General features: G+C 36.4%; 1 protein-coding gene across 4 annotated transcripts in view; it reads right to left on the reverse strand.

The window, feature by feature from the left end:
* MACROD2 (mono-ADP ribosylhydrolase 2) overlaps positions 1–25,213 on the reverse strand; it is a 1,000,449-nt gene that overhangs the window by 358,684 nt on the left and 616,552 nt on the right. For all 4 annotated transcript variants that reach the window (XM_088134414.1, XM_088134430.1, XM_088134411.1 and 1 more), the window contains exon 8: positions 13,308–13,381. In XM_088134414.1, coding sequence (XP_087990540.1) covers positions 13,308–13,381 — 74 coding nt within the window. The remainder of the gene's footprint in view (positions 1–13,307; positions 13,382–25,213) is intronic.

Raw genomic sequence — 25,213 nt, forward strand, 5'->3', positions numbered from 1 at the left:
TAATGTTGTTCATTTAAATATATATTTGTTTTAAAAACTCCTAACAAAAAGTGCATTTCTGAAAAGATTTGATCCTATTATACCCATTTAAATGTGTTCTTATACAGGTTCTGAGCTGAGAACTGCATAGCAGAATTTAGAGAAGTACCAAGGATCACCACCTTCCAGTCCCCCTACTGACTTGGAATACACAGTTCAGTTTGATTCACTCTGAAATTTAGATTAAGTGAGATCCTCAAGCACATTTATTGACAACAAGCTCCTATAGAATATGCCCTGTGTTTTGAGTGGACAAAACTGGTTTAAATCTTATTTAAATATTAAATGTTTGTTTAGAACATACTCTTTTCATACAGTGGCACCTTTCTACTTCTGCTGTAATCATTCATTAAAACACTGTTCCAAATTTATCCACCATTATTCATTCTCCTTCTAAACCAACCTTTTTCTAGGACATTTTGGAAAGCAGTTTTATGAAACAATTAAAGACAAGCCAGTTATCCTACATCCCTTGAGGCCTTTCTAAATGGGTGCATGGATTCTTACAGTACAAATTTCTAATAAGTAACACTTATCTAATCTCAAAATGATTACTTGGAAATGAAAAGGCCCATACATTTAATGAGAATATTTATGCCCCAAGCTAACATCTCTCTTATCAACCATTTTCTTAAAATGTCATTCTCTTTTACTCAACCTACAGCTTTCATTAGAAGAACAGAGAGGAAGTACTCATGTTTATGGACTAGGTTGAGGGTAGAAAAACCAAAACAAATAACCAGCAATTACCAGGCCTGTCTCAAGAACACAGAGTTTCTGTCTCCAATTAATTGTCAGCATCATTATCTTGAGTCATGAAGGGAAGAACTGGATGAAATCCATAAATAGAAAGATGCATCATTAAGTCATTCAAAGAAATTCGTATCATTTGAAATTCTCAGTTGCTTGGTCTGGTCCTGCCCGAGCTTATATTCATTACCACAGAGACAATTTAATAGGCTCATTACATTAGCATTCTTAAAAGCAAGAAATTCAAAGTAGTTTAGTTAATTCTCAGCCACATCCAGGCAACCTGGAATTTTAAATCCTTCATCTAAAGTAACTTCTTTCTTAAGGCCTTCACTTGCTTTTTTCTCCACCCATCTTCAAAGCCTTCCATAGCAATTCCTGACAGAATTTATGAGAATACAGTAATATGCCAATTAAAGAAAGTTAACAGTGCTAATATTATATCTCCAATGCACCACAATTATTAATGGAAAACCCTGTTATGCAGCAATATGCTAGAAAAAGAACTGGAATAGAAAAGTGACCAGTTTTGCTCAATCATTGCATTTGTTCAACATTTTCCCATGACATAATATGAAGGATTCCCTGTTATAGTCATGTATCAAATCTAAAAACTTTGGGGGCTGACAAAAAGTAAAATTTTATATTTGGTACACAACTCACATTTCATCAAATGTACGTAATGTAAGTAAATGTCACTTCACTAGCAAGCATGGCATATTTTCCCCTTCAAAAATCTCCACATATTAGCTAAAATGGAACGTGCTTCTGATTTTTTCCTCGACTGCCACACCCTTGTGTTTATCTCTATCTGATAATCTGCAACTCCAATATACTATGTACCCATTATCAGATTTTTTCCTTCATGCTTTACTCATCAGTCTTACTAAATAGTAGAATTTCTGAATGAACAGAGGCAGTGTTCAGCACAGTATGAACTATGCTAAAAGAGACACAAATGCTGAAGACATCCTAGGAACCACATGTTTTGATTTAAATGTTCCACTATTCTTTCCATTTCTAACCAAGTAATAAGAGAGAAGCACTTTCTATCCAAAGTACTCCTGTTGGAAATCTATATCCTGTTCTAAAGGAAGGCAGGCCTTTTTAGATTATCAGCAAGCTGAGAATTTATTTTTTTTAATTACATTTATATTCTACCTTTTTTCTAGGATCAAGGCAGCACATACAAGAGTTCCTCTAATTTTATCTTCATAACAAACCTGAGAGAGCAATTGGCTGAAAATCTCAGATAACCCTTCAGCTATAGCTTCCTGTTCCTGTTATCATCAGCTTCAGTCTGGTTATGTCTTGCTGGAGCCCACCAACCCCACTTTTTGCAGCAGTGAGTTTTTCTTCCATAGCAGGTTGTGACCCTGAAGCCTTTCCTGGAAGTCCTTCACTTCTCTTCAGTAACACCCCTTGAGCCTCTTTTTTCCCCAAATTGTTCCTGCAATACAGATAAAGGATAACCAGTGGCAAGAGGGCCCACATCACCTAAAGCTCTTGTGATATTTGCAGCACTAAGTTAAGTGAAGTTCGCCTGCAGCAAGATATAGGTTGTTATATGACTAACTTCTGCAAAGGAGATGCTTATCACATGCTGGCCTAAGTTCCAGAGTAAATTCTAGAGTGTGGGGATTGTCAGAGGGATCTCTAGGACTAAACCATGGCAACCTATGCCTATTTTGCACTATTCTTGATTATTTGTATAATTTAAACCATTGCCAAAGGGTTCCTTCTTATGCCCTTCCCACCCACTTCACCTGATTATCATGGCAGTATTGTCATCTCTGCTGTGCTTTCTTACAAATTACTCTAAGATAATAGAAACCACACACTTAGATGAAATTAAATGTAGCTTCTTCAGATCTAGGCTTTGGAGAGAGATGGACCAGTTTCTTAGAACTGCCCTACAACTAAACAGCTTGGAAACTCTGATGAAAGCTCCACAACAGTGCTAAAGATTTAATAGTCATTTAAAGCCTGGCACCATTATCTCACTTGCCTGTGCTGTCTTTTATGATTCCATTTCATCAAGACACTTTTTTTTAAAATTGTTGTACATCGCCCAAAGTCACTTCTTGTGAGATGGGTGGCCATATCAATGTGATTTAATAAATAATAAATAAATAAATAAATGATTCTGCTGCTGGATATAGGCAGTGCAATTTTCACTGGCATATAATTCTTGTGGTTTTTGTTACTTTTTGATGTTAAAACAGACAATGCTATTGCCAATGGTTTCAACTCAAATATTAAGAATTTAAATAAACAAGCACATAACTATCTAAACACATTGTAGCCTCTACGCTATCAATGCCATGTTAAATATACAGCTATGTTTATCTGTATGATAAAAGAACCTCTGGTTTTCTATCTACACCATTAATTGATATGATCAATTACAGTTTTTGAAGTAATAAAATTTGTGAATACAAAACTTCACAAAGATATGCAGGGAAAATAGAAGAAAAACAGCCTCATAATTCTCCAGTGAATATCAAGTGACCAAAGATTTCCCTACTGAGTTTCCCACTTATTCTCTGAACTGACTGGAATAGAATTTAGACTCCAACTTCTATGATAAAGATCAGCTTAATTCAATTTCTGCCATTATTACTGGCTCTAAATTCCTTTCCATGCCTTGCCTTCATACCCTCAGGCAGACAGACAGACAAAGCAGGAAGTGCAGAAGCAATGTTAAGCTCCTTGAAATACCAAGGAAGTGTCCATCATTCAAACTTTGCCTAAGCAGATCTTCCATTATTTCTGCAGAATTGACTAAATGACAGCATTACATTGTGTGTCATAATAAATATCCAATCGTTCATTTTTTAAACTCTATTACCCTTATTATTCTGTTTAGTTTTACACCAGCTGCTTTTCTACTCCCTCTGGGACGACCATCCCTCATATTCCTACCAATTCTCATTTACAGCATTCATAACACCAGCTCTGTCATTTCATATCAACTGGACAGACATTTTTAACCTTCTCCAGCATATAGTCTAATATCATATCTATGAAATACTTGACTGCTATCACCTTATCTATTAAATGTCAGAATCATGTGTTTCAAACTGTATCTTGAGATGCTAGGATTTGGCAGGAATTAAAGTAATGCTTTTATGAAGAAAAGCACTGTGAATGAAAGACTTGTAATAATTTCATTCAGGATCCAATTAAGTGTATTTGTTTCCCTAATTTCCAACCCACCCCCATCCCCATAACCTTATGAGATATGTTTACTTGGGTTGGACTGACAGATTGTGTTTGGACTAAAGTCAAAGTGAACTTCCACAGCTGGCAGATTTGAACCTGGGTATTGCTAGTTCTAGTTCACATTGTAACCACCAGGCCACACTGGTTTGGGTTCAGCATGAAGTGATATCCAACTACTGTCATGTGTAAACTATGGTTTATGGATTAAAGTTTTAAATTAGGCCACTGATTCAACAGTTCATATTTTAAAATACAAGGTTTAGCAGGATCCATGGACCTAGACAGTAAAATGCAACAATATAATAGCTATCCCACTGCTCTGTCATCGAAGCATAGGAGACATACTTTGGCTTAGTTTGGTCTGAAAAAGCACATTTAATCCTTTTGTGATATTCATTCATTCATTCATTCATTCATTCATTCATTCATTCATTCTTAATCAATTTATATGGCTGCCCATCTCAACAAGTGACTCTGGGCAGCAAACAGTATTAAAATAAAATTAAAACCGTTATAACCAACAACACAAAAATTAAAATACATAGCAGCTGAGGAAGCTATCACAATTGACAGTTACTTGCACAGCCAGGAGACACAACCCTTCACATACTCAGGGCCATGGCCCAGGCACAGAACCAGGTGTTTTGTGCCTTGTGAAAGGCCAGCAGGATCAGGGCCATCCTAATCTCTGGAGGAATAATGTTCCATAGGGCAGGTGCTACAGCAGAAAAGGCACGTCTCCTGGGCCCCACCAACTATCATTCCTTGGCTGACGGGACCCGGAACATGCCCATCCTGCCAGATCAGATCAGAAGGGTAGAAACTGGGGAGAGACAGTCCCTCAATCTCAAGCCATGAAGGGCTTTAAAGATGACAACCACCATCCTGAATTTCACCCAGAAGCACACCAGCAGCCAATGCAGCTCATGCAGTAGTGGTGTTATATGCGCCGAAAAACTGGTGCCATTAGTGACTTGTGCTGCCGCATTCTGCACAAGTTGAAGCTTCCAAAGGCTCTTCAAGGGCAGCCCCAAGTAGAGCATCCCAGTACTCCAAATGGGAGGTCACAAGAGCATGATATGGTGGCCGGATGATTGTGAATAATGAAATAATCACTGAAAAACCTCTGTGATGACTCCAGTGGGTTGACTTAAAATGGCACATTCAGTGGGACTTACTTCTGTAGATATGGTCAGGCTTTCACTGCTAGGCACATAAGCTTAATGGCAGGATACAATTTCCCTTGCATGAAAAATTATTCTATATACCTCTTTAGCTCCAAAGAATAGGATTACCTTGTCTGCATATTTTTTAATTAAAGACACTACTCAAGGATTCTAAGGGATTGCTTTCACCAAGTATTAGCAGTGCTTAACAATCCATCATACATATTTTGGGTATGACATCTTGCATCATGCAATTAGCTTGATTTAAGCTCTGTCCCCTCTACAGGGATATCCCAATGGTGTGGGCCCTTGGCACAAATGTATAACAGAGGTAATTTAGTTTTCTAAAAGTAACGGGATTGTTCTGTTAAAAAAAAAAAAAAACGAAACTGTTATTATACCAGCTAACTATGGAATTTCCACCAGAAGCAAATAATTTAGCAAAATTCTGACAAATTGGCTAAATGCACAAGACATAGTTTTCCAGTCAGATTCTTGGAAGCTTCTGATTCATTTCCCACAAAAAGTGAATAAAAATAGGCATCAATGTCCTAGTGGAAAATTCACTGTCTGTGGTCTGCCAGACGTGCATATCAGAAGGACTATACAAAGACATTGTGCATCTGTAAAATTCTACCTGAATACCACTTATTTCCTTGAATGGAGAATATTATAAATCTGGAATAAGTATGAGGTTACTGTTATCATAGGTTATCACCAGTATCTCTATCTCTGAGCTAGCAGCTTTAAAATCCAGCCATCTCCTACCAAAATGTTGGTGATGGCAACTGGACAATATAAAGTTCACTAGAGTTTCAGAATAATGGCAGTTTATCGATCTTGAACATTCTAACAATGCAAGGTAGAGAGGGACATTTATACATTAAGGATACAGAATCTTCAGATTGGAACAGGATAGAAACCTGAGTAACTAGATAAAGAGAAAGATTGCAAGTACAGAAGAGTTGCCTCAGTGCTAATTCACATCATCGCTCTAAAAAAAGGGATCACTTATTAAATCATGAATGCAGAGGGCTGACAAAGTAAGTGCTGCAAGAAATTCAACACATGTATAACCATGTATAATATCTTTCAAAAGAATGAACTACTTTACAAAAAATATAACTAAAGCAAGGAAAATATTGGAACCACCAAATAAAAATTATGAATAGTGTGCATGTTTTCTATAAGTAATAAATGTGATCTACTGCAGCAGTTTTCCCATCCTGATGCTCTCCAGTTTTAATAGGTTTGGCCATGTAGCTGGGGAATTATGAATGTTGGAATCACAATACATTGGAAAAAATTAGGTTGGGGAAGACATACTATAGATTCTCCATGTTTTGTTCAAATCCCATTACAATATAGAAATATAGGAATAAAAGTGATATTGTAGGCTGTATGCAAGCTGGTGATAATTAACAACCTGCTCTTCAAACAGATTTCAGCTTAATATTTTCTTTACTCTGAATTATCTTGAAAATACATGGCTGCAATAACTGGGGCATTGGCACTGGAAAAGAAAGCAGAACAATTAAACTGTCACTTGATTTCAACTAGTTGATTTATTGTATCTGGCATTCAAGGAACAGTTTCCTGCTCAGCCATGCAAAATAAAACATAGCATAGAACGTGTCAATTGTTGGATAACAAATATAAATATCAAAGAATCCATACAATTAAGAGCTTTGTTGTAGCGGCATTAATTAGCAATTATGGAGAATCAAGTTGTTACTTTTAATAATTGTGAAGGCTTGAGTGGTCAAGGTCCAAAAGAAAGGGCTTGAGGCCAGACTGGTTCATTGCAATAATGCATATATTATTGCATTATATCTAGCCAGTTCTCTCTCTGAGAAGTCATCAGCTCTTATTCCATTACAATATATAGACAGGAGGAAAAAAAAATGCAAGTATTAAATCTTGGGATGTCTGTCTGTCTGTCTGTCTGTCTGTCTGTCTGTCTATCTATCTATCTATCTATCTATCTATCTATCTATCTATCTATCTATCTTGACTCTATAGCTTGCACTAGCCAGTTTTCTTAATTATTAAGAGCTTTTTTAGTATCTGCAATCAAAGTATTAGAGCTATGTCACTGAATCTTTGGCTGTGAGCCTTCTAGTTTAAGTATTGGTCTGAGTGAAGCCTGACAACAATATATTAATCATATACAAAGCTTGATGAAGAAGTATTGACTGGCATCTAGCTCTTAACAAGGTCTTCCCCTCCCACCTAGAAGTGGAAATTTGATAGCATTTAATATTTCTTCAGAACAGGGTTACAGAAAATATCTCATATTATTCCCAGTGAGATATTTTGAGTTACCTCAAGGTTTATAAAGGGCTCTGCCCTGGAATTGCAAACATATGCTAAGAACAACTAGGATGGTATCAGTTAGGTATGTAATGTTTTGAAAATGATTTCAGCATCCATTCCCTGCTCCCGACTTTCTAGACAGCAATGATCGCTCCCAGGAGAAATCCAAGGAATAATACATATTAACTGGATTATTTCCCAAGGCTATGGCATTGAATCAACCGAGTGCTTGATTACCAAAACACCAGAGGTAGCAAAGAGTTCAAGGAGCTAGAACAATGGCTGCACCATAAACTGCTTTTAAGTATGTTATACCATGATGGATCATCTCTCTCCAGATGTTGCTAAGTTCTGGTTTCCATAAACCCCAGCTAACATAATGGTAGATGATGCTTACAGACCAAGTATATCTGGAGAGTCACAACTTATTTATTTAAATATAAATATAATCCTCTAAAAATAAAGCATCCAGAAGGCTGAGAATCCATGCAGTTGCCCTCTGTGATCTGGTATTAAATTTGGAGAGGCTCAGACAGGCCTAGATTTAGATTCCTGAGTTCTAACTGTAGGATTTTCACTACTGACCTGTATTGTGGGCTCTTCTTCTTAGAACTCTGACATAACACCAAGAAAATAATTCTTTAAACTCCAAAGTTCTTTTCTATTGATATAGTTCATCAATAAGGCATCTAATGAAATAAGGTCTCCATTTCAGACATGACAAACATGAGGCAATTAAAATAATTGCACATGCTCCTCTGAGAGAATATTACAACCTTATTTCTTCAAATTAATTAAATGTTAACAAATTAAATAAAATTAATAATGTTTTATTAATAATAGTTATTTTTATTATGAAATGAAAGTAATTGACTCATTTAAGTAAAAGAAAGAAAAAAATGGATGAAGGTAAGTTCACTGGAAGTCTTACTAAATGAACATAAATTTTCTTTAACATAACTGAAAATATGTGGTATAAACTGAGATGATAAACTTTTTTTAATATAAAGTTGAAAAATAGATTTTCCCATTATTGACTTAAGCTAGATGACAGCAGGATGATGGCTGATTTTCACTTCAATCAACAACCTGTGATTATTACTTTAATTAGAATATAGAAATAGAAGGAGCTAATGTTCAACTACCCCAGAGAACACTGCATTTAAAAAGAAATACTGTGCTGCTAATTTTACTGATCCTTATATGCAGAACTGATTCAGTTGACTTTTTACTGTTGCCACAACCATTACAGAAATATGTACATAGGTCCTTAGTGAGAAATAAAGAAAGTGGGGGTAGAGAGGAAGTGAACATCCAAAGGTGTATATTTAATTAAATACAACAAAACCAAAGGTCTTCTAAGCAAAAATATTTTTCCCTTGCTTTCTAAAAAGTACTGTCAACATTTCTATGTTAATGAATTTTGTTAAATGATGAAGTTTTCTGCTGGAAGATGAAGTATGAACAAAATTTTAAGATTCATTACAACCTAAGGTGAACAAACCTAGATTCATTTATGAGTATATTCTAAGTACCAAAAATGAAAGATCTGCTGTCAATTCCTATTATGAAGATTACTTGTTCTTGTTGTTGTAAATAACAGAATATCTAATAACTGTGATTTGTTCATCAGTATTAGCACTGTTTAAGTCCATTAATTCATAAGTTCATTACTAGGAGCTGGCTATTTATTTATTTATTTATTTATTCATGGCCCAAGACCAAGTCACACAATTTAAAAAATACAGCACACCAATAATGCATGTCTGTGTGTCTCTGTGTGTGTACACTCATACACACACAAATGCACACACACACACATATATACTTACATAAAAGGCAGAAATCCTATAATGTTAACATTACATAGACAGGACCAGTTTCTATAAACTAAGGCGATAAATAAAAATTTTGCTACTGCCATCAAAACACCTGGGCATTGGTCATTTAATAAGAATACCTTAATTATACTGTAGATCATACTGTGGATCATTCAACTATATCAGAAATAATATTTAAGTATCCAGAATGTCATCCATTAGTTGTGCAATCAAGCTCCTTGGGGGCTTCATTTTCTGTGTCCCATCAAGAAACCAACCTGGTCCTTTACATCAGCAGAGAAGGAGGGAGCTGCAGGGTTCAAGCCTCCCTTCTAGAAACATTCAGACATAAAAGTCAGCAATTTCTGTCTAAACAAACAAGAACATCAATAACGGGAAACCTGAGCTAGAAATAAATCTCCATTAATAATTTATCACTTTGCTCTCCTTTGGAAGAACTCGCTTTCTTCCTCTACCTTTTTCCTCCTTCCCCTTCCTTGATATATTATGACTTTTTTAAATGTGAGATTAAAAAAGGTTGGGGGAAAAAAACCCTCTTAGCAAATCAATAAAACAATGCCACCAACTGTATTTCTACACATCTGCTCTAGGGGCAAACTAATTTGAAGTCTTTGTGATATTCTTTTTTGCTCATTGGCTTGTCATAACCAATTTGCTCTGCCGTGGGTGAACAATGGGAGGAGTATTTGGGCTGGGAAGGTGCCAGGTCAATGTTCAATACAGCTCCAAGTACACCAATGGTACTAAATAAGCATTAAGCTGAGGTAGTCAGAAACTATCAGCAGTAGAGGATAATAATATCAGCCAAGAAACAGAGTGAGCTAAATAAAACTTGGGTTGGGTGGCTGCACAAAGAACCAAACCGAACAATGCAACATTTCCTGCAGGAAGTGGAACTTAAACTAATTTTCACCAAGTCCATTAATTTCATTAGCAGTCAACCCTAAGCCTAAGCCTGCAGTTCCATATCTGTACAACATAGTCTATAAGGCCATGCCATTCTGGATCTTTTTCACCGAATGCAAATTTCAGATGGAAGTATCCAAAATAAGCACAGTGAATTGCAAAGATTTCTAGAAAGGAGAGAGAAATGAATATTGAAGCCAGTAGCCCAAATCTGCCTTCTTTTGCAATATTATAATGAGCAAACAAGAGGCACTATCTTTGACCTAGTCACCAAACCAGCATCCTTCCACTCAATGGGCTTAATGTGCTTTTCTCAAATGAATTCCTTCTGAAGGGATAGTTTCCTCTACCACGGAGCCAGGTCCTATTCTGTAATCCAAAGAATTATATTAAACCTTCAGACTACATTTTAAAAATTGAAAATGCAGTTTACTGAAGAGATAACTAAGGCAGCTGCAAAGAATTAGTCCAATATTGTTGACAACTGCCATTCTTGTAAACTAATCGCAATGCATTTCTGTACATATAATATACTGTCACCATACTCAATTTACCTCTAGTGCAAGTCAGCAGACTTCAATGTAAAACATGTCCGAGAAATTAGTTCCGCCAAAGTCTATATTTTAAGACCATACCAATTCATACAGAAAAACTCATCATTTGGTCTGTTGCTTTCTTTTCAAAGTTTAATATTTACTCCATTCAACTCAGGAGGTTGGAAGCAATTTCTGCAATTAATACAGAAGGTAGACCATCACAATTCTGCCGGTTTTAGCCTACAGAATTGGGATGGTCTACCTTCTATATTAATTGCAGAAATCGCTTCCAACCTCCTGAGTTTTGTATTTAGCATACAGTAACTTTTACTCTATATCCTTTATTACAGTAAGTGTGTATGTGTTGTAAGAACTTTAGGTGCTTGCTCATTTGCAATGGCGATTCAGTAATAAATCCTGAATATATTTACTTAAGAACTGCTGACATCTATAGAACATATTTCAGATGAATACACTTAATCTCATACTCTTCTGAAAGTCTTTCCAGTCTTTTGAAAGCTCGAAAGACTTGGTGAGCAGACCAGAACAGCTATTTTGTTAACTAAAGAAACAGTTTTAAAATTTATTTTAGAGACAAGATTAGCTCCCTAAATTTTACTTGAAAAATCTGAGCCTCTTCTTTAAAAAGCCTGCCTTATTGTTTTAATCCTTATAATTGCTAACAATCAGCTGGATCCAAAGAAGTATGAGAAAAGAGAATATTTGCAAGGGTTATAATACAAACACTTATGCATGTTTTTAAAATAATTTTATACTCAGTTTTACATGTTCACTCTACAACAGATTGTATAACTTCTGTTACTAGGCAGATTAGAAATAGAATTAGTTAATTATACTGTTCATACTAGTTCTCTTTATGGCCATTATGCAAAAGATTGCACAATTCTTGCAAATCATGGTACAAATTTTTTCTCAAGCAGTAAAAGTATTCTTTAATGATTAAGTTTCATTCTTATATATCATTCTGGTGGAAGCTACTTAGCAGCTCTTATATGTGTGAGGAACATCTTACATGTGTGAATGGACTACCTTGGATTAAGCCCATAATCTGGTTCTATGCATAATACAATGTGAATCTTTAGAAGATATGGCAATATAGAAATAGAATAAATACATAAATGCTTGTCAAGCCCTTCAAATAAAATGAATGAAGGTGAAAAAGCAGAATAGAAGAACAAATAACTATAATGTATAAAGGTAAATGCATAATTATAGTTTGAATCATTTTATACAACACATTTAAACAAAATGGTTAAATCCCCCAACTTTCACTTTCAACTATAGCAAGATCAGTATGAATTAGTGTACTTCTGAATTATTCTAGACAAAATACCTCATTCAAAATCTTAGTTAAAAGCTGCAGTCCTACAGGCAAATTCTAGAAGCAAATTCCATTAGGGTTAGCATATCTGGGTTGCAAAAAAAAAAAAAAAAAGAGCAAGGACAAAATGGCAGCAAAGAGATACAGAAAACACTAATTCTTTGCTACCATTTGGCAGTCTTAGCAGAATTTTTGCAGCCCAAATATGATGAACCTAAATTCTTCGGAACTTAACTGTTCCATGGAAATTACTTCTGGGTAAATATGAATAGAATTGCACTGCAAATAATTTTGATCATAAAAAAGTTTACTGGTTGTTTAATATATTTAACATATCAAGATATTTTTCTTCACTCTGTCATCTCTGATTGCTCCATTGTTACACCATATACTTCTCAGAGTGATTGGAGAAGACAGAAAAAGGAATACTACCAAGGGTTTTTCTTTTTTTAGTTATAAGCAGTAGCTACAACTGCAAAGCCACAGCAGTAGATAGTAATTATATTTTAACCAATTCCTCTAATCATAAGCTAAACAAAGCATTTGATAAGCATACCTTTTAATATGAGTCATCCAGTTGTATTATACTTGGGATAGGATTTTTTAAAAAATGCTCAATGTTGGCATTATTTTTTTTGTAATGATTTATTATTGCAGTTATTTGTTTAAAACTACTGAACCAGAACATCAGGGTAAACAATTTTAAAATAAACCAGTAACCAAACAAGCAGATATTTACTGATATCTTGATAATATCTTACTTGGTAATATCTTATTATAAAGCCTAATTCTCAACACATTACATGCATAACTTCTAATGTGTTAGGAGTCCACTTAAGATTGCCTTTCATTCATCATTCAGTCATAGCAAGCATGAAGTTCAGGGTTATCAAGTCCCATACTGGCATGTATGCCAATCTTGGGACTGTGTGCAAAAGCCTTGGAAAGTATCATAGACTGTTTCATGTGATGCTAACATGCCATCATATAAAAGCCACAGAAGACTCTCTTTTTTTCCTAATAGGGACGTCTTTCTATAATCTATTCAAACCATATATATTTTGACATCAGGGTATATTATATGCTACTTCACATACTAGGAATCAATATTCTATTTCTTTGTCATTTCTTTAAAGACAAACTCTGAAGCACAGATCTTAACATAAGATTGTGTCTATAGCCATACCTCATTATCGTTCTTGCTTAGCCACTCCTTGATTGTGGTAAGTGCAATGACTGCAGCTGGCTCATTTGGAAAACCTAAGTACAGGGGAAAAAAAAACCAATTATGTGTATGCATACCTGTATATATCCTTATACATAGCTGAATAACATGGTATTATGCATGTATGTTCATATTAGAGTCGGCAATCTTTTCTTAACTGAGTAGCAAATCAATACTAAATTGGTGGCATTGCCTTCTGTTTAGACATCATGTTTATATACCCTGTTTACATGTACTATTTTCTTTTTTGTTAAAACATCTTTGAAAGGAATCAAATGCATTTAGTAGTCAAAATGGGTGTGATCTTGGAGAAATAGAATGACAAAGAAGAAAGAATTAAGAAAGAGAGTGCTGAGGCTGTGGCTGGTCATGAGAAGCAAACTTTCTGTTTTATTTATCTTTGCCTTTAGGAAAAGAGATCAAGGAGGATAAACCTTTAATTTCCCCCTTGTTGCCTTTTGAAAAGTTGACAGATATGATTAAAAGATTTGCAAGACTAATTATTTTAGTGGGGAGCTGCATAGCTACATCTATGGAAATACTATTTTAAGAACTATAGATTTAAAAAACAGCATATCTAATATATACCCACCATAAATACTCCAGGTAAGTTTCTAATCCCTTCAGCAAATAGTCCTCCATGCCTTGATCCCCTGCCTTATTCTTCTATGCCTGCCTGGTGATAAACTATATTGAACAGTATGTACACAAAGAGCACCTAGACTGTATTTCAGTCAGCTCAAATCTATTGTTTAGGCACAGTCTCTTTTCAAAACAAACATTTTTCCTCTGGAAGAATGATTCACCTTTACAATGTTAATATTTATACTATAGTGCCCTAACTGAAAGCTGTGATAAAGCAGTACATTCACATATCAACATTCATATTGCTTGTTTATTCTGCTACATAGGAGAAATCTATAAAAAGCTTTAAAATGTCAACAGTCCTCTATATATTCCAATAAGAAAAGAACAGCAGCAACCTTCCTTCCTTCCTTCTTTCCTTCCCTCCTTCCTTCCTACCTTCCCTCCTTCCTTCCTTCCTCCCTCCCTCCCTCCCAGTTCCTATGTTCCTTTCATTTTTAAGAATGAGTAGGAAAATTGTCTTGATCTATATTCAGAATTAACCGTATAGTTTGGGAACATGCTTCTCAAAGGAGCTAGCCTGTCTTTCAATGAGTACGTTGTACATTAGCAAAAGAACCCTACCACTTGAAAAGGAAATGTAATTGAATGGCAGAGCAGTACAAAAATGGGGAGGGAAATCTCACCCAATCATTGCAGCTGGAGAACTTTCTACACCAATAGGTTGTGGCTCTTCAGATTTTTCATTGTGTCTATCCTACTGCCGCCTATCGAAGATTTATACATAGCACACAACTTTCTACTGTACTGTAACGATTTCCTAAAACATACAGATGATCCTACCCTATAATCCCATTCACACACGCACACACACTCATATTCACATACATATATGCAGAAAGCCAAAAAGCTCTGACAGTTCCACATTCCTGATCCATCTGAACCTGATCAACATCTTAAAAATGGGAGGAGGGGGCAGAAAAGATAAACCATGCAAGGGCGTAGTACAGATAATCGTGGAAGCTTCTTCACAGACAGGATATGACTTATGTGATTAAAAATACACAGCCAGATTGCCAACCATTTTCACTGGTTTTTATTTTTGAGCTGCGTTATCACTTATAATGATATGGGACTGTTCTCTTCCACCATGGCCTTCAGCAAAAAAGCAATCTTCATAAGCATGTGGGAATCAATTTAGTTGAGTGAAATGAACTTGAGGAATCTCACGAGTAACCAATTGCTAAGGGAAGCAGCTCAGACAATTCTGGCTAAGGGCTCAATTTCAGAAAAAATAAAACAGGTAAATGTAATAAGAGGGACACCTAGCCTAGGTGCTGCAACAAGTATACCTTCAGAATACTGAAAAGGAGAAGAGAAGAAAGAGTCATGAATGCATTAGCCAGAAGACAGAGGCAAGTGACACAATAATTTAAGGGAGATCCATCTGACAAAGTTGATGCTACTTACAGCCACTTCTTTCAGGAATCCGGCCTTCCAATTTTAAGCTTGAGCACATTCTCTCCTTCCAAAGCCAAGTAATAACTTCCATTAAAGGAGCCAATATATTATCAAAGATTCTAGCCAAATCAATCAATAGAGCAATGCTAGAAGGCTTTCCTTCCATTTATATAGCAAATGGAATGGGGATTACACCTTCTGGTTTTGTCTTCAGCCTACACATATCTATGGTGTTATCTGCACTGCAAGATTGCCCTGAAAATATGAAAGATAAGGATCATAAATAGGCTCCTGTGAACACAGCACATCAGGGCACGAAAACTGAGTGGAGCCAACAGTCATGATCATCATTATCCTAACCCCAGACCACACAATCATTTCTACTATAACAAAAACATGATCTGCAAAAAATGATAAAGCCCCAGTACTGTTTTTCCATAGTCAGATACTCTGTGTCTGGATTGTGAAATGCAAACATATGATAAGTTTTTAGCAGGAAATTCCATTCTTAAAAAGTATTAAAAGCCTGATCTAAAAGCACAGTCTGTGAAAATTGAAGACTGTAATTTGTTTCATTTTTCAAAAATAAAATGCCACAATTTTAATAAAACGTAGAAAAATGCCACAGCCTTCTTTTACTGATTTCCATGGAAAAACTAGGGTTCTGTCTTCTCATATATATAGGATCAACTATAAGAAATGAGTGAAAAATATTTGCTTGTTTTATCAGTTAATATAACACCCCCTCCTCCCCACCCCCAAAAAACCCATTAACAGATATTCAAGTACTGTGTGTCTCACATTTCACAAGATGTACTTCAGGAAAATGGAAACAGGCTATTTCTGCAAGCGTAGGAGATTAAATGGAAAAATGCCAGGAAAGAGATTCACTCCAATGCAATTTAATGACCACACAATGGAAGAATAGCATTCTTTGGCACTTTTAACTGTGAAATCTAGTGTTGACTGAAAGTCTATCTACAGCAGTAAACAGGTATGGATTGGTATTTGCTTACATAATCCATCTGCTGAATCACTTGTTTTTCTTCAGACTCTTCCTGTTTCTAAAAACATCTCACTGACCTTAATATAGTTATTTACATGTCTTTAGGTGCTACACAGTATTTTGTTTTCAGAGCAATTCATACTGTAAAATGAATGCACATCAGCAAACATTTATCTCGAAATGTGTCTAATCAGATATGTGACTAAATCAGATAATTAGATAAAGTATCCAGCCACAATTTCCCTTCCTTTTACTTTCTATTTTTAAAAAAGCAAAGAAGAAAGATTGCACTTTTGTAGAAGGTAAAAGTAGAATTTTAATAATTCACAGTTCTAACAGATGTGCAGAATTGAAACATGAAAAATAGGAAAATGCTCTTGCCAATAATATTCATGCTTGTCATAACTGAAGGACATGATCATTATTGGAATGCTGAAATCAATAGCCGCACTTGATGTAATGTGGAAAACAGAAGTTTTTTATTCTCCACGTTCATTTGAAGAAAAAGCTTGACATTGAACATAAATCTCCTCTAACTTTAATGCTACTAGCAGAGAAGGTGCATTCAGAACACGCATTGTAGTGGTGAACAGCTGTATGTCTCAAGCCATGAATGTGATGCTTTGATAATTGCATCACAACCTGTGTGATGAGGTACAGAAAGGAGACATAGACAATCAGGCTGATGACATTTCAGGCAGAACTCAGTGCAGGCACATGCCTATAAGACTGAAAATAAGTTTTGCATATGACATGTGCAGTAGTATAGGGCAGTGTTTCTCAACCTTGCCAAACTTTAAGATGTGTGGACTTCAGCTCCCAGAATTCCCCAGCCAGCATGCTGACTAGGGAATTCTGGAAGTTGAAGTCCACGCATCTTCAAGCTGCCAAGGTTGAGAAACACTGGTATAGGGACTTCACTCAGTAAAACTGATACTCAAGCATCAGTAAAACTAATATTCAAGCAACATGGGAAATGTGTAACTCCCACCTCCTGATTTAACAAGCATTCCACTGAAGGTGTGGTGGGCTGGAAGGGGGAGTGGGGGAGGCTTTGCTCTAGTCACTTGAATTATTGTTTTTATTAGCATTGATTTAGTGCCAACTTAATCTGTATAGTGCATCAACTAGAATATTGAATGTCAACTACCTCCCAGAAACTGCCATATTTAACACTCACAAACATGTCACTGCTCACGCTTAGGTATATATTGGCATAGCTGAGTGCTGTTTTCTATACAAAAATTCCTAAGTGAGGTCCCCAGCATCTCCAGGGAGGATTGGGAACACTTCTATATGAAATCAGGGAATGCTGCTGCCAATGAAATAGAAAATATTATTGGATTTTGATAAGTTCTTGTGCAAAAAAAATAAAAAAAATAAAATTCTCATCCATCTGCTCCACAATTCAATACATATTATCTCTTCTCAATAGGAGGACCACCATGTTGTATTTGCCTAGCACCTTAACCACAATCTGTAACTCATGGTTTCCTATGTGTACCTTCATTTAACATCATCTAATGTATCACTGAAATCTAGTTTTGTGGTTTGCTAGTCCCTGGCAGTCTCCATTGGTCTGCTTGACATATAGATGGGCTGTGAGAACAGCTGCAAAGCAGATTCACTCTGGCGGGAGGAGCAGCAGCAGCTCCAATACTCCAGCTTCTTTCTCATCCCCAGTGGTATAAGTTTTAAAAATGGCACAATATGGCAAACTTAGTGATATCCTGGGAGTTCCCCATATCAATGTTTTATAAAAAGAATTAAATGAATGCATAGAAGTTGGGTCCATCAGGTTCTAGACAAGATCCTTATGAATGCTATATCCAAATTAGGGGGAAGAGAAAGCACTTACTCATTATCCATTTTGCACAGCTGGCTGCTACTGATTTACTTTATGTCCCTTGGCTTCCCATTGTCAGAGTATTAAAATATATAGCAATTAATCTAATCACTTGTATAGTCATATAACAATTTTTTTAAAAAAATAGAAATACTATTGGATTAAACCAAAAGCTTATGTCATTGAGTATTTGATTTCCACAATAGTCAATAAAACAAGTTCATAAGGAGAACACAAGTGTAAGAACACCTTTTCACTTATGCTTTCATGAAACTGATCCTGAGAGAGTTACTGTAGTAATATAGATCAATTATGAATAGCAACCATTGAAAATGATATCTTCCATGAATTTGTGAGAAAGCCCATCTCTAGCTGGCCTGCCATCCTTAAAGGTTCATCCAAGTTAATTGGAATAGATGTTCCACTTCACACTTCTCTCTACTTCCATGCTAATATCCCTTTGCACATAAACAAGACTATCTGACAGGAAGGTTGCTAGTTCCTCACTCGTTCTCACCTACCTAAGTAACCTTTCCCAATAAATGCTCCATGATCTCTCTCTTCTGACTATCATTCAGTCATCCAAATTAAACAGCATAAACCCTAGCCAATTGTTCTTGGTGTAGTTAATGCTCTTTCCTGCATGTTTGTGGTTAACTTACTAGATGAAAGTCAGTGTATGAGATCATGTAGCATCAGGAATTCTGACTTTCCAGTCTAGCCTACATCCCTGGTATTCCCAACTCTGCTACACTTCCAAATCCAGACAAAGTCAGGCAGATGCTGTCACCTGCTGAGGCATCTCTTTTTAAATCATTATTCTTTACTGGCCTGTAAATAAGTAAGTTGAATATGAGTTTGAACCCTTATTCAATAAATCTTTCTGTACAATTGGATTGGAGACCTGAAGTGAATTTCTTTGCATCTGTACGAGAACATCTCCTTCTACATGCCTGAACCCATGGAAACGTTTGCTCTATTTAGCTACCTTTGCCTTAAGGGAAGCAGAGTGGAAACAGATGGAACAAGTTCTCACTCAGGCAGCTAAGGCACCCAAAGTCTCAGTGATTTCCCTGCTCCAGGCTCAGGGAGAAAAAAAAAATGTAACAAACCTGCAGACACCTTGGCTAACCATGTAATTTCACATCTGTGTAAACTGCGGAGTGGGTGTTGGGAGGAGGGAGAGTAACCTGAACTGTTTTAGCTCTGTATTTTGCTTTACTGATAGGATATGAGAATAGGACTTGTATAGCTTCTCTCAGAAGGAGGACAGTAGATATGCAGTTGGCATGAAGGGAGAGTCGTAAAAACTTCCAGAGGACATGTTAAGATCAGAAAGGATCCTGGGGAGAAGAAGTTGAGTAATGAAGGTTCTGGCTGGCAGCTAAAGTTACTATAATGACTAAAATAGTTTAGACCAGTGACAGTGAATCTATGACACACGTGTCAAAGGTGACACACCACAACGTTTTGGGTGACACGCCAGTGTTCACCAACACTCAACAATAACTATTCTCCCTGTTTGAGTTACCAAAGAAACTGAGTTGGTTTTACTTGTATTTCATTTTTGTAATTACTTTGTTTCTTTATATAATAGCACCACACATGATTGGACTGTATTTTTTTTTAAAATCAATGGATATGTACAGAATTGTCTCTCTTTTGTTCAGGGTGGGGGGTGACAGGCCAACAGAGTCAAGTTAGGCATTTTCTGAATTTTTGACACGCCGAGTCCAAAAGGTTCGCAATCACTGGTTTAGACAGTTCTAGTGGCTGTTGAAGATGGCCTTTTGGTCTGTTGGTTTCTATCTAGAGTAAAGTTGGTAGGCAAATCTAAAATGGACTGATCAGTTTAAGTTAATTAGAAGGTATGGGGTAGTGAGTGAGGCTGGGAGAAAACTCACTTAAGAGGGGTAAGACATACTGTAGGATACTTGTCTAGATGACCCAAAGGGCTAGGGTTGAAGATAAACAGAAAAAAAAGAACAAAGTTTTACCCTTTCTGAGAATTTGTAGGCAGTCGCATATCAGCTGCTCAGTCTGAGACTGGATGATAAAATGCCAATCAATTTTGTAAGCCATTTCCTTAAAACTAGAGTGGCAGATAGGAGTGGGACTACTAATCAGGGACATAGGGGAAAATATACCCACTGTTAGATCATATGGTGTTAAGATTTGCTTGTTTACAATGCACTGTAATTTAGGATAAAGGACACACAGATGACTGCTTTTTAAATATATATTTTATCTAAATCATGGGGACCAAAAAATTCGTTTTAAAAAAGGGATGATAATCACTTTTTTCCCAGAATTCTATGACAGTGGCCTTAGCAGGGAATATCCTGTTCTCACCACATAACTGAATGAACCATCATGTGAACAGAACAATGAAAAGATGAATCTAAGCTTCTACTATGTATGCCCAAAAGGCTCTATTCTCACCATCAGGAACCTTGCTTTTCCAGAGTTCTCAACTAACAGAAATCATAAACATGTAGCTTGCATGTAAACATGGAAATTTCTATTAATTCTGTAATTAACTAAATTAAGATTCTGCAAGCTGAAGCCAACTCTTGCTTTTAGATTTTTTATTTTATTTTGTGCACAAACCCAATCTTCACTCTACCAAATGTATTAATTAAATAGGTCTACAGTATATGAGTTTAGAGAATATTTCACAGCCCAACCTGAGACTCACATAAAGTGAAAATAGGCAAAAACCTAGTTAAAGAATTACATAATCTGGTATAATGAAAGCCAATTTGATATAATGGAAAGCTTGTATGTGATACAAATATGCTAATTCCGGCATTGCAAAAAAAGTTAAAACTCCCAACCCAAGTAGTGGAGATAAATTCCGTCCCTCCAAAGTTGCATTGGTGATGTCAAAATTATAGAGGCACCTACTTGTTCTGTGAGATTCTCTCCACTGAGACAGCCACAAAAACCTATCTATGAGAAGCCCTGCATTACTGGGGACTGAGCTGCCACGGAGACTTTCACAAGTAGAGAAGCTTCTTTGGCGAAGACAACTTTGCTGAATATATCTAATAGATTTCATCAGTGAGATTTCAGAAGAGTCGGGTTGCCTCCAGATACTTTTGTGGTGTTTTTTTTTCTTTCTTTTTTTCTTTTGCTAAAGCCTGTACAAAACTCTGCAATCTTACTGAGTAGGAATGTGTGTTCAGAACAGATGAGAAAACTCAGTAAGAAAGGGGGACTACAGGTAATCCTCATTTAGCGACCACAATTGGGACTGGCAAATTGGTCATTAAATGGAGTGGTCACTAAACCACGACTATGCTTATGATCTTACTCCAGCTTTCCTTTGCTTTACAGACCTGCCAAAGTCGTAAATGCAAGGATTGATTGTAAAGTTACTTTTTCATCACTGTTGTGTGCCTACAGTTGCTAAATGAGGACTACCTGTATATTCAATACAATTGCTGGAACAGGCCTGCAGCTGCCTCAACTTACAACACATAACAAACCAGCTGTGGCCCCTGCAACACTGCAGAAAACTGCTGCACAGAACAGTTATAATGGCAGTGTTTGAAAGCTGCCATTTTTCCTGACTGTGTATGTAATCCTTCCTGGCTGAATTCTTTGAACTGCAACATAGATTTCAGAAAAGCTTACAAACACAATTCTCTGTGAGGAAAGTTACGTTTCCAGTAACACTGACGACGCTCTTATTTATAAATGGGAAATCTTTGGGAAGTTTTTAAGGCTTCTTCCACCAATTATATAGCACTTCATGCATTTGGATGATAGCTTCCAATAATCTTTTTTGAAGTGCTTTTGATATCCTGATGCACTGATGGAGTAGTTCAAAGCTGCAAGTTTTAAATGCTGTGTCATGGATATTTTAATTATACCTGCTTGGGAAGGCACAAGAAAAACATCACAGTAGATTATACAACAGATTTCTTTTCTTTTCTTTTCTTTTTTTTTTAAAAAAGAAGCTAATAAAATTCCAATATAGTAGAAAAGCAATGCTGTATAATCTTGACAATATAACATCAAGTAGCCTAAGTTGCTTTATAACTATTGTTTTATGCTGCCGTTTTAAGTAATAAAAGATAAATGAATAGATATACTGTAGATATGAAAACTGTTGAGGTGCAAATGCCTATTATGTGGATGCTTATAAACAAAATGTGTGGTATCTCATGAAGTTCTTCCACTAATGGAACTGCTATCATCAGTGGAAAAAAAAAAATGGGGCAATTTCTCCCTCCCAAATGCAGCCAGCAGCCTGTGTACAACCTCAAAATCTGTACTAGACTGTTGAGGGATTCTCAGATACTGCAAGGGAGAAGAGAAGAGGCACAATACCCAGGAGGCGTGCTGAACTCTCCTGTGGTTTCTGCCCTAAATATATAAAATGCATTCTACTGTTCACTTATGGATGGGCAACTATTATGGAAGTTGTATTCTCCAGGTTGGATTGTTTTGAGATATTCTTTTGGGAATTATTAAAAATTATTTTGGAGTTTCAGCTAACATGGGAGATATCTGTTGACATACTGATAAAATATACAAGTTATGAAAAATACATTGACCTAGTACACTATTACCCCCATGACTTCAACAACATGTATGGACCTCTTGCAGCTCTGTTTTAATCTTCATGACAATGGTATGTGAGATTTAAAGCTTAAAGCAAATGGTCATCCTAGGATAACAATGCTCTTCCAGGTACATTAAAATTCCACTCTGTATACTGATGTCCTAGCAAAATTTATGGTGCCGTATCTCTCTGACATTTGTTCAATAGAATAGATTTGTTTCATATGTGAAAAGAGCCACATGGGTGCCATATTCACATGACCCAAGAATACCTGAGACTTGCTTAAGTCTTGAAAAGTTGATCCACTTGTCTACTGACTCAGCTCATGCTGCAGAGGAAATGCTGCAACGAGAGTTCATGGCTTTTCCGCCAAGCAGCAGGACAGAAGATTATTAAGAGTAACTCTTGCTTCATCCCATCTCTGCTGAGGGATGTGCCTCCTGTAGGGAGCACTGTATGGGATGACAGAGCAAAGCAGGCCATTCATGCTACAGTGCAAAACTACTGCAAAGGGGCTGAGGGCTAGACTGGTGGCTCTGTGCAAGTGCTGTAACCTTGTATAAATGGTAGCTGATTGTACACAATAAGCCATTTCTTTGGAGTGGCCCAACACAAACAGCTGCCTCACTGGAAACTCATGGAGGTGAGCAAGCGGGGACAATTCTGCAATGAACAGCTGTCACAGATGCCTTCTGTCTCCCTATGGGAGTTATTGGGAATTGGCCAATGCTGGGAGGAGGCAGCCGAGGATGTTATTTCCTGTCTTCAATATGTTATTCATTCCGCATGGTAAAGTAGAAGCTTGGAAATAATACAACAGTAGAGGAGAAGGTCATCTGCTAGCTGGTTGCTGGAGCCCTTGCAAGCCTGAGATTGCTTCTAACTTGCCTCATACCATTTGTGGCTAGACCCCATAGAACAATTCTTTTTCCACAAGTCCAAACCATGCTCTAAAAGGTGGTGATACTTTGGCAAGGAATTTTTGTTGCAACTGTTCTGAAGCTGTGGTAGGGAGATCATGTCATAAGGTTGAGAATTGCTCTGGTACAGCAGATTTTAAGGGAGAATGAATGCCTGCTTTTTTGACTTCCTGAATAATCATTTTGTCTAAATTATGACTGCTGCAAATATTTTTTTTTCTGGATTATTGTTCCTACTTTTTATTATTTGTTTTGGTTGGAAGCCATCTCTACATTGGATGCTTTGCATACTGAAATAAATAACCTATTAAATTCTGGGAATATTTCTGCAAAGCTCAATCAAAGATTCCCACAGATAGAGACGAAGATGAACAAGGTACGTTAATTGCAAGATACATGATACATCCCTTATCTCTTATTAGTTAAGGTTATTATTATGTTTTTATGCTTCAACCATATCTAATTTCTGAACCATGCTTCTTTTCTGCCTGGTGTCAAAATATAGGAAAAGCAATTTAGAAAAAGGTCCAAAATGGTAGTCAAGTGTGAAATCACCATCATATATTGAATTGAATAGCAGCAGGATATTGGCTTCATTTCTGTTTGAGATCTCAGCAAGGTTAAACATGTATTTGAAACTACTGATTTAAATAAATAGACTCTCTTGTTCTTTATAAAATAAGCACATGAAAATCATCATCCTGGTTTTCAAAGACTAATACTAGGAGAAGACATGATGAGGTTTTAAGATACGAAACCTAACCATTTTTAAATATTCATTCACATCATGATTTTTCAGGCTTCTGAAAAAAATAGTTTCCACTTTTCAAATCTCTAACCATAAAGATAATTAAAGGTAACAATTTAGACTCAGAATTGGTTGTATGTTTATCAAGTGATTGCCTGTTTTCCTTTTTCTTTTACAACTTTGAGGGAACAGTGGTGTGTTAGAGAGGGATTGGGCACTTTTCCCTTGCACAATTGCCCCCAAGAGTTCTTGTTGGTGCTTGAAGTTGTTATTTGCTACAATGACCTCTTCAATAGTGCTTACTAACTAGGAGAGGAGGATATACTTTTCTACAAGACCTGGAGAAAACAATTAAATTTCCCTTCCCATGGAGAACGATCTGGATCTGTCTTCCCCCAACCAGCTGATCCATGTCTTACTCATGTGAAACAAATGGAGTAGTCATGATCGATTCATAATAGAATGCTGTAGAAATACAATGCATATGCAGTTGTGTTGGAAGATGTGTAAATGCAATTATGCATAAATATTGTGCTGGTAGTGGTAAGAACTGAAACAGATTCATCTATCCATTATTACTTACATTTTTTTCAATATTCTGAGATTATTTACTTATTCCATTTATTCTAGATAGCTCTTTTTTACCTTAAGAGTTTGTGGTTTCTTCAGAACATCCTGTCTCACAAGCAAATCGGTGTTAGTACCTTGCACTCTTCTGCTTCTTATTG

The sequence above is a fragment of the Python bivittatus genome, unplaced genomic scaffold (genome assembly GCF_059951505.1).
Source record: "Python bivittatus isolate LINGU-HERP-01145 unplaced genomic scaffold, Pbiv_v1 ctg000020_np1212, whole genome shotgun sequence".
Classification (NCBI taxonomy): Eukaryota; Metazoa; Chordata; class Lepidosauria; order Squamata; family Pythonidae; genus Python; species Python bivittatus.